The 14,691-nt window shown below is 38.5% G+C and overlaps 1 protein-coding gene across 8 annotated transcripts in view; it reads left to right on the top strand.

Annotated features, from left to right (window-relative positions):
* Positions 1-14,691, top strand: part of HEATR5A (HEAT repeat containing 5A) — a 136,333-nt gene that overhangs the window by 56,270 nt on the left and 65,372 nt on the right. For all 8 annotated transcript variants that reach the window (XM_062205309.1, XM_062205314.1, XM_062205313.1 and 5 more), the window contains 5 exons: positions 1,579-1,731; positions 3,010-3,109; positions 6,776-6,885; positions 13,433-13,596; positions 14,433-14,608. In XM_062205309.1, coding sequence (XP_062061293.1) covers positions 1,579-1,731; positions 3,010-3,109; positions 6,776-6,885; positions 13,433-13,596; positions 14,433-14,608 — 703 coding nt within the window. The remainder of the gene's footprint in view (positions 1-1,578; positions 1,732-3,009; positions 3,110-6,775; positions 6,886-13,432; positions 13,597-14,432; positions 14,609-14,691) is intronic.

Here is a 14,691-nt window from a genome sequence, read left to right on the forward strand (position 1 = left end):
GGGTTTCCCATGTAGGTGGCAGGGGCCATCATCTTTTGCCTCCCAGGATGCTTTTGCAGGAAGCTGGATTATAAGTAGACTAGCTAGGACTCAAACTGGCACTCTGATAGGGGATTTGGGCATCCCAAGTGGCAGCTTAACTTGCTGTACCATAACTCACACCCCACAGGCTGAGAGACAGAGATTTTTCATCCAGATTGACTTCTCATTCAAATTCACTTCTCAGATGCCCACAGTAGCTGGGGCTAGGCCAGTAACCTAGAACTCCATTCAGGTATATCCAACTACTTGAGCCATCACCACTGCCTCCCACAGGACACATTACATATTAGCAGTATACCGGAATCAGAAATGGAGCCAGCACTCAAACTCAGGCACTCACATTTGGGATATGGCTGTTTTAACCACTGTGCCAACTGCCTGCCCCTGAAATCTTCTTTTTTAATTGTTTAAACTTTTGTTTATTTTTGTTATCTTTTTGACAGCCAGAGAGATAGATCTCACAGCCACTGGTTTATCCTCCATACCATCCCCGACAACTGTCCACTACAGCCAAAGTTGGACCAGGACTGAAGCAGGCTGGGAACTCATTCCAGCTCTCCCATGTAGTTGGCAGAAACCCAACTACTTAAGCTTTCCCCTAGAGTGCTCATTAATAGGGAGCATAGCCAGAACTCAAATCCAGACACTCTGTCATGGGGCAGTAGGTTGATCCTCCACCTGCGGCACTGGCATCCCGTATGAGCGCTGGTTCGAGTCCTGGCTCTTCACTTCCAATCCAGCTCTCTGCTATGGCCTGGGAAAGCAGCAGAAGATGGACCAAGTCTTTGGTCCCCTGCACCCCTGTGGGAGACAAGAAACACCTGGCTCCTGGCTTCGGCTGGTATAGCTCCGGCTGTTGTGTCCATTTGGGAAGTGAACCAGCAGAAGGAAGACTTTTCTCTGTCTCTCCCTCTCACTGTCTATAACTCTGTTTTGCAAATAAATAAATAAAATCTTAAAAAAATAATTCAGACACTCTGGTATGGGATGCAGGAGTCCCAAGTGGTATCTTACCCACCAGGCCAAAGGCCCACTTCTAAAAAGTATTCTGTCCAAATATTCCATATCTGATTTTTTACCTGAAACAAGATGCTCTTAGAAGTTAGTGTTAGGAATCAGAGATCAAATTTTATTTGTTAAGATTCATACCTTGCATTTATGTGAGATGTTACAGTTTTTTGAAGTACTTTAAGCTACATTTTATCAGAAATACATTGGATCACTTGAATGTGAAAAACCCTTGGAAACAAGTGGTACAGATGATACTAGCTTCATTTTATAGACTGGAGAAACTGAGTTTCAGAGTGAACACAGCACTGGAAGAGTTTACACCACTGTCCAAGTACTCCAGCACTTTGAGATAGTAATTCATTCAGTAGTAGTCTAGTTTAGAACCAAAAGATGAAAAAAGGTACAAAGTACGGTGGTTGTGAGTCACAATATTTGTATTAGGAGGGAAGCTCCTGCCTAATAATAAATATCATTTTAAAGAGTAACCAGTTTGAGTTTACAAGTGACAAGTTGAATAAATTACAGGTCCTGCAGTTGTCAGTCATCACCTTGCCCGAGTTCTGCTGTTGTGGAAGTGTGTCTTTCCAGCATCTCCTAAAGATCTAGAAACGGAAAAGAGCCGAGGAGATTCGTTTACATGGCAGGTGACGCTGGAAGGACGAGCTGGTGCACTCTGTGGTAGGTTGAGTTTGGTCTTTTCTCTCCCTTGCCTTTGGTTTTTTTTCTCCATCCTTTGAGTTTACAGGTACAATACTTTTCAATTAATGAAAGGGGAGAAAATCTGCCTCTTGTAATTTTTATCACTGAACATGATTTGTTGGTAACCAAAGTATGATCTACTGAACCAAACTTGAGGGTTTGTTTTAGTAATTGCAGTCCAGTTGAAAATGTATGTTTTATTAAATGCAGTCCGGTTGAAAACTGTCAAGATTGCTTTTATTAAGTAGGTATTCATTCTTCTTTTTAGAAATATTAGGGTTTGATTTAATTTGCATTGATTTAGCACAGTTCTCATTTAGTCTGTACATATATACATTAAAGTTGTACCCTTTGATAATAAATAGGCTGTTAAAATAGGATTCCACATTGAAAATTTGAATTAAGGATGAGATTTCTGGAAAAAGATACAGAAGCATTATATTGGTTTTGTTTGTTTACTTGTGACTTTAAAAAACTAACTTATTTTTATTTTTTTAAAAGATTTATTTATTTACTTGAGAGGCAGAGTTGCAGAGAGAGAGGTTTTCTGTTCATTGGTTCACTCCCCAAGTGGCCACAGTGTCCAGAGCTGGGCCAATCCAAAGCCAGCAGCCAGAAGCCAGGAGTTTCTTCCAGGTCTCCCACGTGGGCGCAGGGTCCCAAGCACTTCAGCCATTTTCTACTGCTTTCCCAGGCCATCAGCAGGCAGCTGGATTGGAAGTGAAACAGCTGCGACTCAAACCAGTGCCCATATGAGATGCAGTCACCGCAGGCAGATGCTTAACCTACTATGCCACCATGCCAGCCCCTTTGATTCTGATCTTGAGAATCAGTCTAACTTTAAAATAATGATTTCATAATATTCCTTGGAGAAGATTCTTTGTTTCAGATAGTATCTGTATAAACTTAACATGCATATTCAAAAATTGTGGTTCTGTAGAAGTAGTGTAGAACTGGCATACTTGACCGTATAAGCTAATTTTGTTTTTACTTAATGAGCTCAAGGACTGGTGAAAACTGTTTCACAGCAGCATTTTATTAATCTGGTTGTTGGCCTCTTTTAATAATTCTCAGGAGACTTTATTTAATATGATTAGGAATGGAATACACTAGCTTCCTTTTTATACTAGAGTTTCATGAGTTTTTTGTTTTAGCACATTCTTTATCCTTTAATAAAAATACTAATGCTGTACCGTACTCTAGTGCTCTTTTTATTGTTGATTACACTATGCCTGGTAAAAGTTTGTTCTCTTTCAGCTGTCAAGAGCTTTGTTTCCTACTGTGGTGATCTCCTCACTGAGGAAGTAATTCAGCGTCTTCTTCCGCCACTTCCTTGTGCTGTGGATTTGCTAACTCAGTAAGGATTGGCTATTTATGTTTGATGAAATTTTCTAAGACTGACGAGTTACCCTTTGATTGTGTGAAATTCCTTATGTACATTAATAGGGCAAATTTCTGTGATTCTGAATGGTTTTCCTTTTGCAGAGAAATGCAATTCTGTGAATTTGGATTTTTCTTTTAGGCTAGGATCTTGAAAGAAAAACATTAATAGGAAAGGAAGCTTATTTATAAATAATTTGCCTTCCTACAGGCAGATTTAATAATGAATTAAGTATTAATACTGTTAACCTTTTCAGGTGTACATTCTATTGGGTTGTTAGTGCTAGTCTGTGTTCATAAAAACCAGGTGCTTTGTTAAGTTAGTTTTTTGTTTATATTTTCATAAGTTTGAGTTACACATATATGGTAAGAAAACAGAGAAAAGACAATATATGAGTACTTGTAATTTCCAAATTAATGTATAGAGAAAGTGTCCCAAAAGTGTTTAATGATGTAACGTTTTATATATACAGAGGAATGTGTATAAGATATGACTTACAAAATGTGGTAATAAATGAACACCTGTGAATCCAATACAACTAAAGCAGGGGCTAGCAAGTATTTTCTGTATGGGTCCAGGTAGTAAATGTTTTATGCTTTATGGCCTATGAGATCTTTGTCACAACTCCTCAACTCTGTCAGTATAGCTCAGAAGTAGTTATAGATAACGTGTATGGACTGTGGTCCAGTAAACTTTTTTTTATGATTTGTTTTATTTATTTGAAGGCAGATTTGGAGAGAGAGAGGGTGAAACAGATTTTCCATCTGTAGTCTCGCTCTCCAAATGGCTACAAAGGCCAGGGCTGGGCCAGGCTGAAGTTAAGAGCCTGGAACTGCATCTGGGCCTCCCACATGGGTAGCAGGGGTGTAAGTACTTGAGCTATCACCTGGTGCCTCTGAGGGTGTGCTTTAGCAGGAGGCTGGAATTGGAAGCAGAGCTGGATCTTGAACCCAGGCACTACAACATGGGATGTGGGTACCCAGGAGGTATCTTAATTACTATATCAAACATCTACCCTGACTTCCTTTGTTTATTTTTTTTTTAAAGATGTATTTATTTATTTGAAAGTCAGAGTTACAGAGAGAGAGAGAGAGAGAGAGTCTTCCATCCTCTGGTTCAGTCCCCAATTGGCTGCAGTGGCCGGAGCTGTTCAGAACTGAAGCCAGGAGCCAGGAGCTTCTTCTGGGACTCCCATGCAGGTTCAGGGGCCCAAGGAATTGGGCCATCTTCTACTGCTGTCCCAGGCCATAGCAGAGAGCTGGATGAGAAGTCGAGCAGCCAGGACTCGAACCAGCGCCCATAATGGATGCCAGCACTGCAGGCGGTGGCTTTACCTGTTATGCCACAGTACTGGCCCTTGTTTTTTTAATTTGAAAAGCAGTGTTAGAGAGAGAGGGAGAGACAGAGTGTGTGTGTGAGAGAGTGCTTCCGTCCACTGGTTCACTCCCCAAATGGCTGCAATGGTGAGGGATATACCAGGCTGAAGCCAGGAGCCAGGAGCTTTCTCCTGGTCTTCCATGTGGGTGGCAGGGGCCCAAACACTTGGGCCATCTTCCATTGTTTTTCCTAGGTGCATTAGTAGGGAGCTGAATCAGAAATGAAGCAGCTGGGACTAACCAGCTTTACTTGCTACACCACAACGCTGAACCTTTATGTGTGTTTTTAACCTATTTTTCTTCTAGGTTATTTGTCCTTTTTTTATAATTATAGGAATTTTTATATCCTTTTGATACTATTCCTTTTCATTAAAATATTAAAAGTATTTTCTGGTTTTTTGATTAATGTTTTTAATTTAAATTTATCAATCTTCAACTGCCCCCCCCCCCACACACACACACACTGAAACCTTTTATTTATGGAATTCAGACTTCATACATTTCATAATTACAACTTTGGGAACATGATGATTCTTCCCACCATACCTGCCTTCCTACCCACTCTCCTACCCCTCTCTTCCTCCTCCCTCTCCTAAGGCACCAGTGGGTTCAGTGACTGTTGAGAGCTTAGCCCCTACATCCAAGGTGGTCCTTGTTGTTATATTCTTCAGAGAGAAGGAACACACCGCACAGAAGGGGCCAGACTCCCTCCATTGTGCCCTTTTGTTGTGACAACTTGTGATAATCCTTTTGGAAAGGCAAAACCTTCATGACCTAATCACTTCCTCAAAAACCCCACTTCCCAACAGTGTAGGCATTAAAAAATAAATTCTTCTGGGTCCCTGGCACTGTGGTATAGAGGGCTGAGCCTCCACCTGCAGTGTCAGCATCCTTTATGGGATACTTTATGTAGTCCTGGCTGTTCCTCTTCTGATCCAGCCCTCTGCTATGGCCTGGGAAGGCAGTAGAAGATATCTCAAGTACTTGGGCACATGCACCGGCATGGGAGACCTGGAGGAAGCTCTTAGCTCCTGGCTCCTGGCTTTGGATTGGCCTGGCTCCAGCCTTTGTGGCATTTGGGGAGTGAACAAGCGAGTGAAAGACTGACCTTTCTCTCTGTCTCTGCCTCTCTGTAACTCTGCCTTTCAAATAAATAAATAAATCTTTTTAAAAAATGTTTTCTCCACAGTATTTGCCAAGTTGAAAGAGATGAAATAGATCCAGTATTTTAAAAAAGAATTCTATTTTAGAAACTGGAAAATTGTACGGTAGTTTTCTAGAAAATACACATGAATAAACATTGCCTGAATTTCTTTTTTCCTTTTTTAAAATTTCTTTGAAAGGATTTCAGAGTGAGAGAAAGAGGGAGATATCCTCCATTTGCTTATTCACACCCCAAATGGCCACTATAGTCATGGCTAGGCCTGGTTGAAGCCAGAAGCCCAGAACTCCATCCTGGTCTTCTACTTGGGGACCCAAGTACCTGAGCCATCACCTGTTGCCTCCCAGAGTGTACTTTAGGAGGAAACTGAAACAGAGAGCTGAGCCAGGATTTGAACCAGGTACTCTGATATGGGATGTCAGCATCCCAGGTGGATCTTAACATTTGAGCACATATCCCCAAACTTGTTTTTTTACACAGTTGGAAACCTTAGAATTTAGAAACAGTTTCATATTCTGGATTTTAGAAATCTAAACTGCCTATATATTTTCTTATGAAGCATGATAGAATGATTTCCACCTGTGATACTTGTAATTCCTGTTGTATCTTATAATAGCACTTTATTAATTGTTCATGTAGGGGCATAGTGGATAAAGCTGGCACTGGCAGGTTCAAGTCCTAGCTGCTCCACTTCAGATTCAGCTCCCTGCTAATGTGCCTGGGAAAGCAGCGGAGGATGGCCTAAGTGCTTGGGCCTCTGTACCCACGTGGGAAACTAGGAAGAAGCTTCTGGCTCCTGGTTTTGGATGGGCCCAGGTCTGCCTGTTGTGGCCACTTGAGGAATGAATCAATGGCTGGAAGATCTGTCTCTCTCTCTGTTTCTCTCTTTCTCTCTCTCTCTCTGGATCTCTGGATCTTTCTCTCTCTCTCTCTCTCTGAATCTCTGCCTTTTAAATAAATAAAATCTTTTAAAAAAAGCATATATAGTAGCACTAATGTTCATTAATGTTATGTATAGCTAATATATTTATATGTCAACCTTTTTGATATTTGTACATTGTTTTATTACTTACACACTTAAGATACTTTTTCTTTCATTTTAAGGCTTTCTTCAATATTAAAAACATATGGAAGTCCTTTGAAAACACCATCAATAGTTTATAGACAAAGGCTTTATGAACTACTGATTTTATTACCTCCTGAAACCTATGAAGGTATGTACCATAGACCAGACTCATCATTTGTGGCTAAGACAGTACCTGCAAAATAATAGACAGTCGCTTGTTAAATGCTTGCAGTGAATGTGTGAACTTACAGTAGCAGTTATCTAGTGCTTTGTTTACAGGAGGCTTGGGGAAGTTAATCTTAATGTGCATGTTTGCCATTTTGTAGTAAATAAAATATATTCTTTTAAAAGCCTTCTTCATGTTTTCTTCTTTCTGGAATAAAGTTCCAGTCTGCTCTGAGGGGGAGAGTCACAGACTGATTTGGGGTCTGCTCCAGGATTTTGTACAGGATGTATAGTATAAGTCATTATAAATTTGGCCATTCATTGTTTTCTGTGATTATTTGTTCTATACCTCCTTCTTTTATTCTATCCTTTACCCTGCCCAGATAAAAGTTTAATATTAAACCACTAAAATGTGATTGATTTTATAAGGTTTAAATGTTTTTGCTCTTGTAATCTCAAAGATGACTTTGGGTTACTAAAATTCTGCATTTCATAAAATAAATTTGACCCTACTTTAAAATTAATCCTAGAGTATTAAATGTAATTTGAAGTATAGTTTTACTGCAGTTGTATAATTTAAAATGCTTTTTCTAGGAAGTAAACACTGGAAACTCTTTTAGGGGAACTTGTATTTTTTTTTTAGTCTTGATAATTCTGAACAACTATACTAAGTTGAATGTTACTTTAAATATATTTTTTATAAAAAACTGCATTTATTTGCTTTTATACTTTTGCAAATAAGCACAGTTATATTATATACCATATTAGTTCAAAATATTAACTTATGACTTCTTATCTTGATCTTTAGCATTATGTAATTGTTTTTTTCACATCAACTCTGTTTCACAGACAAATACAGTAAACTGTTCATTATACAGTAAGTATTTAATGTATGTGTACTTTTAAAGAAATAGGAAAAAAAACCACTGCTCTTTCTCAGAAACCATATCAAAAGAATTCTGTACCAGTCACTGTTGTAGAAATTTTATAAATCCTTTCTCATTTATTACAAGTTACTACAACAAGCTAGTTATATTTTCCTCATTTTACAAATAAAGACTTAGATTACAAAGCCAACTTAAGGATACATATTCAGTAAATAGCAGAATGTAGGTTAAAACAGGTTTGTATCATGCTGTGCTGCCTCTCCACTTAAGTTATAAATAACTTAATAGAGGCCTAATAAACAGTCATAGTTCAGTGATAGATGTGTCTTACTCTGTGATATCTCTCAATACAGAAATTACCTGTAAAAGCTATAAGCTCAGCAGTAAGAAGCTAAGAGATAATTTATTGGATTGCACTGCTCAAATAACTATTAGGTTGTGGCAAGAACAGTTTCTCTTGAACTTTTACTATGGTATTTATTTTCAAATAACACATAAAAAATAGACTCTTTTTTCAAGACTTTTTTGAGTTAACACTTGAGATATCAAGAATAGCAACTTAAGATCTGCAATGTATCTTTTGATATTTGTAGATGATAATTTAAGCCTACTCTTGAAGAACTTGAATTCAGGCAAGGAGAATAACTCTAATTAATTTTTTTTTACTTATATTTTCTCAGATTGGAGTTTGGGAATGCAATTAGGAGTCCTAAAATACACATGTATATCTTAAATTAGTTTTAGGGTGTTCATTAAGACAAAATCAGAATTTCATATGAACTTCTTAGAAAAATTAAACCTAAATTTACCATTTGTCTCTTTCAAGTATACCTACTTTTCTGATATGAACTGAAGAAAAATAATTTATAGAAAAATGAATATTTAGCTGTATTGATGCTTTTTTGTTTTAACCAAAATTAATAATTTACTAATTAGTGTGAGTTTTTTAAAACTCATCTTTACCAGTTTAATGATAGAAGTAAGCATTTTTTCCTTTAAGATTTTTAATTTGAAAGAAATTACTTTCTATTTGATTTATATAATGTATATGGAGCATAATAGTCACAACCTTACCATTAAAATGTCAGTTTCCATTTTACATAACATAGCTCATAATAACCTACAGTAGTTTCTAAGATGAAAGAAAATAGTAGTCTTTAAACTTATTCATCTTTATTAATTTGGAAAATATGATTGTTAACAAAAGTTTTACAGTTCTGATCATATCAGTGGCTCGAGTGTCTATCACAAAACTGGTTTATAGGGCATAGTAAGAATTTGCTTTAGTTACAAGGAGAGTATTTCAGAATTTAAATCACTTTTCTTTGTGGTTACCAAGTAGATGCAGACTTTTGTCTAAACAGTGACTTGGTTTTGCGAAGGTTGTGACATAAAAATTAAGTTCTTAGTTTCTATTTGCTACCTTAATTTTGACATGGAACTCCTTTGAGTATTTTAATATTCTTCACACTGAAAGTAGCTCCTCATTACCACCAGAAAATTAATGATGAGCTTCTACAAAAAGCATATTTGCATTTCAAAATCTAGTCATCTTGAGGTGCTTTGTCCAGGGACATTAGGTAAGTAAACATCTTTAACTTAGAAATAAGAGACTTCTCCAAAGGGATCACACATACAAGACTAGTGTCTGTTAATACTAACTGATAGAATCAAAAAGGGAGAGAACAATCCAACATGGGAAGTGGGAGACACAGCAGGCTCATAGAATGGCAGATGTCCTAAATAACACTCTGGCCTCAGAATCAGCCCTTAAGGCATTCGGATCTGGCTCAAGAGCCCGTGAGAGTATTTTAGGCATGGAAAGCCAAGACACTCTGGAAAAAAAAAAAAAAAAGAAGAAGACCTAAAGGAAAGATCTCTGCAAGTGAGATCCCAGTAGAAAGAACGGGGCCATCAAAGAAGGAGGTACCTTTCTCTGAAGGGAGGAGAGAACTTCCACTTTGACTATGACCCTGTCGGAATAAGATCAAAGTCGGCGAACCCTAAAGGCTTCCATAGCTTTGGCAACTCATGACTAGAGCCTAGGGAGATTACTGACGCCATAAACAAGAGTGTCAAATTGTTAAGTCAACAACAGGAGTCACTGTGTACTTACTTCTCATGTGGGATCTGTTCTTAATGGGTTGTCCAATGTGAAATAATGCTATAACTAGTACTGAAACAGTATTTTACACTTTGTGTTTCTGTATGGGTGCAAACTGATGAAATCTTTACTTAGTATATACAGAATCGATCTTCTGTATATAAAGATAATTGAAAATGAAAAAAAAAAACTTGGTGTTAAATTGGAAATTTCATAGAAAATCAATCAATTCTTAAATATCATGTAGGATCTCTGTCCTTAATGTGCTGTACATTGTGATTTAATGCTATAACTAGTACTCAAACAGTATTTTTCACTTGGTGTTGCTATGTGAGGGCAAACCGTTGAAATCTTTACTTAATATATACTGAACTGATCTTCTGTATATAAAGAGAATTGAAAATGAATCTTGATGTGAATGGAAGGGGAGGGGGAGCAGGAAAGGGGAGGGTTGTGGGTGGGAGGGAAGTTATGGCGGGGGGGGGGGGAGAAGCCATTGTAATCCATAAGCTGTACTTTGGAAATTTATATTCATTAAATAAAAGTTAAAAAAAAATAGGAGACTTCCCATTACTTTCACACTTAGCTGTAGGACTAAACATACCTTGCATACTGTAACCAGCGAAATTATTTTGCTGAATATCAATATGCTGATAATGAAACTTAAAAGCACTTACTTCAGCAGCTCTCATTTGCTTCATGAAGTCTTCACTGATCCCAGTCCACCCTCTTCAGCTCCTGTCTGTAATTTCTCCTGTCTCTAAACTGAATGATATTTTCATTTCTGTAGGAGTTAGATTAATTTCCACTTTCATATTTATGTGTATTGTATCCCATATTTTATGGCTCTTGAAGGTTAAATATAATAAAAATAGGCCGGCACCGTGGCTCAACAGGCTAATCCTCCGCCTTGCGGTGCCGGCACACCGGGTTCTAGTCCTGGTCGGGGCGCCGGATTCTGTCCCGGTTGCCCCTCTTCCAGGCCAGCTCTCTGCTGTGGCCAGGGAGTGCAGTGGAGGATGGCCCAAGTCCTTGGGCCTTGCACCCCATGGGAGACCAGGAGAAGCACCTGGCTCCTGCCTTCGGAACAGCGCGTTGCGCCGGCTGCAGCGGCCATTGGAGGGTGAACCAACGGCATAGGAAGACCTTTCTCTCTCTCTCTCTCTCACTGTCCACTCTGCCTGTCAAAAAAGTAAAAAATAAATAAATAAATAAATAAATATAATAAAAATATTTTCTCTGCAGCTTTTTAAACACAATTTGAATCAATGAAGGATTGAAAATAGTGCTTAAAAGCTTAAGTTCTAGAGCTCGACTGTCTGCTTTTCAGTCTGTCTGCTATTTAATTGTTGTGTGGTCTCCAGCAAGTAACTCAGTTCCAGTTTCTTCATCTATGAAAAGATAATACTAACTCCCCCTCATGAGCTTATTACCAGGGTTATATGTGAAGCTATTAAGTCTTCAATAAATATTTGTTGTTACTACTACTAATATATAGAAAAGGATGGGGGCCGGCGCCGTGGTGCACTGGGTTAATCCTCCGCCTGTGGCACCGGCATCCCATATGGGCACCAGTTCTAGTCCCGGTTGCTCCTCTTCCAGTCCAGCTCTCTGCTGTGGCCCAGGAGGGCAGTGGAGGATGGCCCAGGTGCTTGGGCCCCTGCACCCACGTGGGAGACCAGGAGGGGACACCTGGCTCCTGGCTTCAGATCGGTGTAGTTCCGGCCGTGGCGGCCATTTAGGGGGTGAACCAACGGAAGGAAGCCTTTCTCTCCGTCTCTCTCACTGTCTAACTCTGTCAAATAAAAAAAAGAAAAAAAGAAAAGGATGGTAGGTAAACCCTTCCTGACTTATTCTTACTGCTTTTTTTTTTTTAATGTTAACTGCCATTTTCATAAAAAAAGATTTATTTATTTATGTATTTGAAAGAGTTTCAGAGGGAGAGGGGAAGAGAGAGAGAGAGAGAGAGAAAGAAAGAGAGAGGTCTTCCATCCACTGGTTCACTTCTGAGATGGCCACAATGGACAGGGCTGGGCCAGGCTGAAGCCAGGAACCAGGAACTTCTTCCCAGGGCAGGGGCCCAAGCACTTGGGCCATCTTTTGCTGTTTTTCCCAGGCTGTTAGCAGGAAGTTGAATTGAAATTGGAGAAGCACAGACTAACTGATACCTATATGGAACGCCAGCGTCACAAATGATGACTTTACCTGCTATGCCACAATGACAGCCCCCTCCTACCACTTCTAATAGGTAGACATCATTCCAGTCCTCATTTTGTCCTAAGCTTTTGCTCAAAGAAGCACTCACAAAAATCAACATTTCTCCAAGGCTGATTTTACTCATTCTTGTAATATTTTACATTGCCAATGGGGAAAAGCCATTTTATCTATGTGGATAAAATAATCCATCAGAAATTAGGATAGAACATCTTTGAAATGATAATTTAGTATAAGTGGACCAAATTTTCAAAATGTATAGATAAGACAGACAACTGTTTGTTGTTTCATTACTTTGCAAGAGCTAATACTAACTTTGAACTTAGTCTTTTCCCCAAAACAAAAATGAACCCTCTCTGGATGCAACCACAGATTTATCAAAAACATAAAGCAGGTGATAGACTATACCAGGGGGCTGTAGTTATAAAAATCCAGACTATAGAAGTTCTGTGGAACAAATGACCTTGTTTCTTCATGTAAATTACAAGGTGTGGGGGGAAAACAAAAGAAGAGTAAAAATTGAAACAGATTTAAGATATATCAACTAACTGTAATGTGTGGATCTTATATCATGACTCAAACAGAAGCAGAGAAAAATGGCACTTCTGAGACAATTGAAAATTTGAACCTGGAATAGTATTTGATGTTTTGTATTTTCTTAAGCATTGATAATGATAGTTAGATTATATTTAAAATATCTGTGTTCATAATATCAGTGATATGCAATGAGGTATTTATGGATGAAATAATATTCTCTTTAGGGGTTTCATCAAAATAAAATGAGGAATGGTAGGATAGTGAATTGGGGGTGTGGGTGAAACAAGATGGTTCCAATTCGTGAAGATGAGTGATGAGAACATGTCAGGTGGATATGTGGATCATAATACTATTATATTTCCTCTTGTGCATGTTTTAATTTTCTAAAACAAAAATAAATTTTTACAAAATTTTTCAGACTTTTTAACAAGTAGAATTATCTTGCTTTTGTATACATTTTTAAAAATCTATTTTTGTACCTCATGTCATGGTAAGTGGTAATAGTGTTTACTCAGTATTATAAGGTATATCCTTATACATACTTGTATATATATTTTAGTATTCATTCTTAAACTTTCTGACCAGCAATATATGGCTGAGCCAATATTTGTAGGACAGTTTCCAAGGATGAGAAATATAGTCTTTGATCATGATATATGAAAAATTGCCAGTGTGTAGATTAAAGCTCACTCTTGGTTTTTTTTTGTTTGTTTGTTGGTTGGTTTTTTTTTTTTTTTTTAACCTCCTAGAAATACATTGCTAATTGCTCTTTTTCTTTGACTCAATAGGAAACCTCTGTGTCATACTCAAAGAACTGGCTGCTGACCTGACTGCCTCTGATATCCAGGTGGCGGCGTCTACATTTTTACTTCCTCCACTCTGTCATCAGGATGATCTTCTGATATTAAGTCCTTTACTACAAGAAAATGACCATAGATTTATTGAAGAACAGGTATGAGCATGTAAAAATAATTTGTGGGGACAGGCATTTGGCACAGTGTTTAAGATGCAGGTTGGGATATCTGCGTCCCATATTAGCGCCTGGGTTTCGTTCCCAGCTCCCTCCTGGTTCCAGCTTCCTGTCATTGCACACTCTAGGAGGCAGCAGATGATGACTCAGGTAGTTGAGCCCTTGCCATTCACTTGGGAGAGCCACACTGAGTTTCTGCTTGCCAGCTTTTGATTTGGTCCAGCCCTAGCCAGCATGGGCATTTGAAGGGTGAACCAGCTGATGGAAGCTCTGTCTCTCTCTCTTTATAGTTTAGCCTCTCAGATAAATTTTTAAAAATAACTGAAATCTAAAAAAAAATATATTTCTTGGATAGATCCATCCTGTGAACAGTGGTTTTAAAACCTTGTATGCCAAGGTGGGCATTGTGTCACGGCAGGTTAAGCCTCTGCTTGGTATGCCGCATCCTGTGTGGGAGTGCAAGTTTGAATCCCAGCTGCTGTGTTTCCAATCAAGCTTTCTGATAATGCATCCTGGGAGGCAGCATATGATGGCTCAAGTACTTGGGTTCCTGTTACTCACAAGGGAGACCTGAAATGGAGTTTCAGGTTCTGTCTTTGACCTGGCTCACCCATGACTGTTGCAGGCATTTGGGTAGTGAACCAACAGGTGGAAGATCTGTCTTGCCTGCTCTCTCATGCTTCCTGTCTTTCAAATAGATGGAAAAAATAAGATTTTTAAAAGTAAGGTGGAGTCTATTTCCCCTCCCCTTGAATTGAATAAGACTCTTACAAATAAATAAATAAATAAAACTTTATATGCCTTCTTTTTCTTTTTAGCTGCTGCTTGGTAATGGCATTGCTTGTGGAAGTCTCGAATATGACCCTTACTCTATTTATGAGAAAGATATAGATGGAGATTCTGTGCCTAAACCTCTACCTCCAACATTATCAGTTATTAGCTCTGCAGCCAAGCTCTTTGGGATTGTTTGTGCTCATGTGGGAGAAGCTCAAAGGTAAAGATCTTGAATAGTTCTCTTATCCTGAAATATGTGTAATTGATTCAGTGAGTGCATAATAGAGAACTAGTAGGTAAGAA

Source organism: Lepus europaeus, chromosome 11 (assembly GCF_033115175.1).
Source record: "Lepus europaeus isolate LE1 chromosome 11, mLepTim1.pri, whole genome shotgun sequence".
In the NCBI taxonomy this organism is placed as follows: Eukaryota; Metazoa; Chordata; class Mammalia; order Lagomorpha; family Leporidae; genus Lepus; species Lepus europaeus.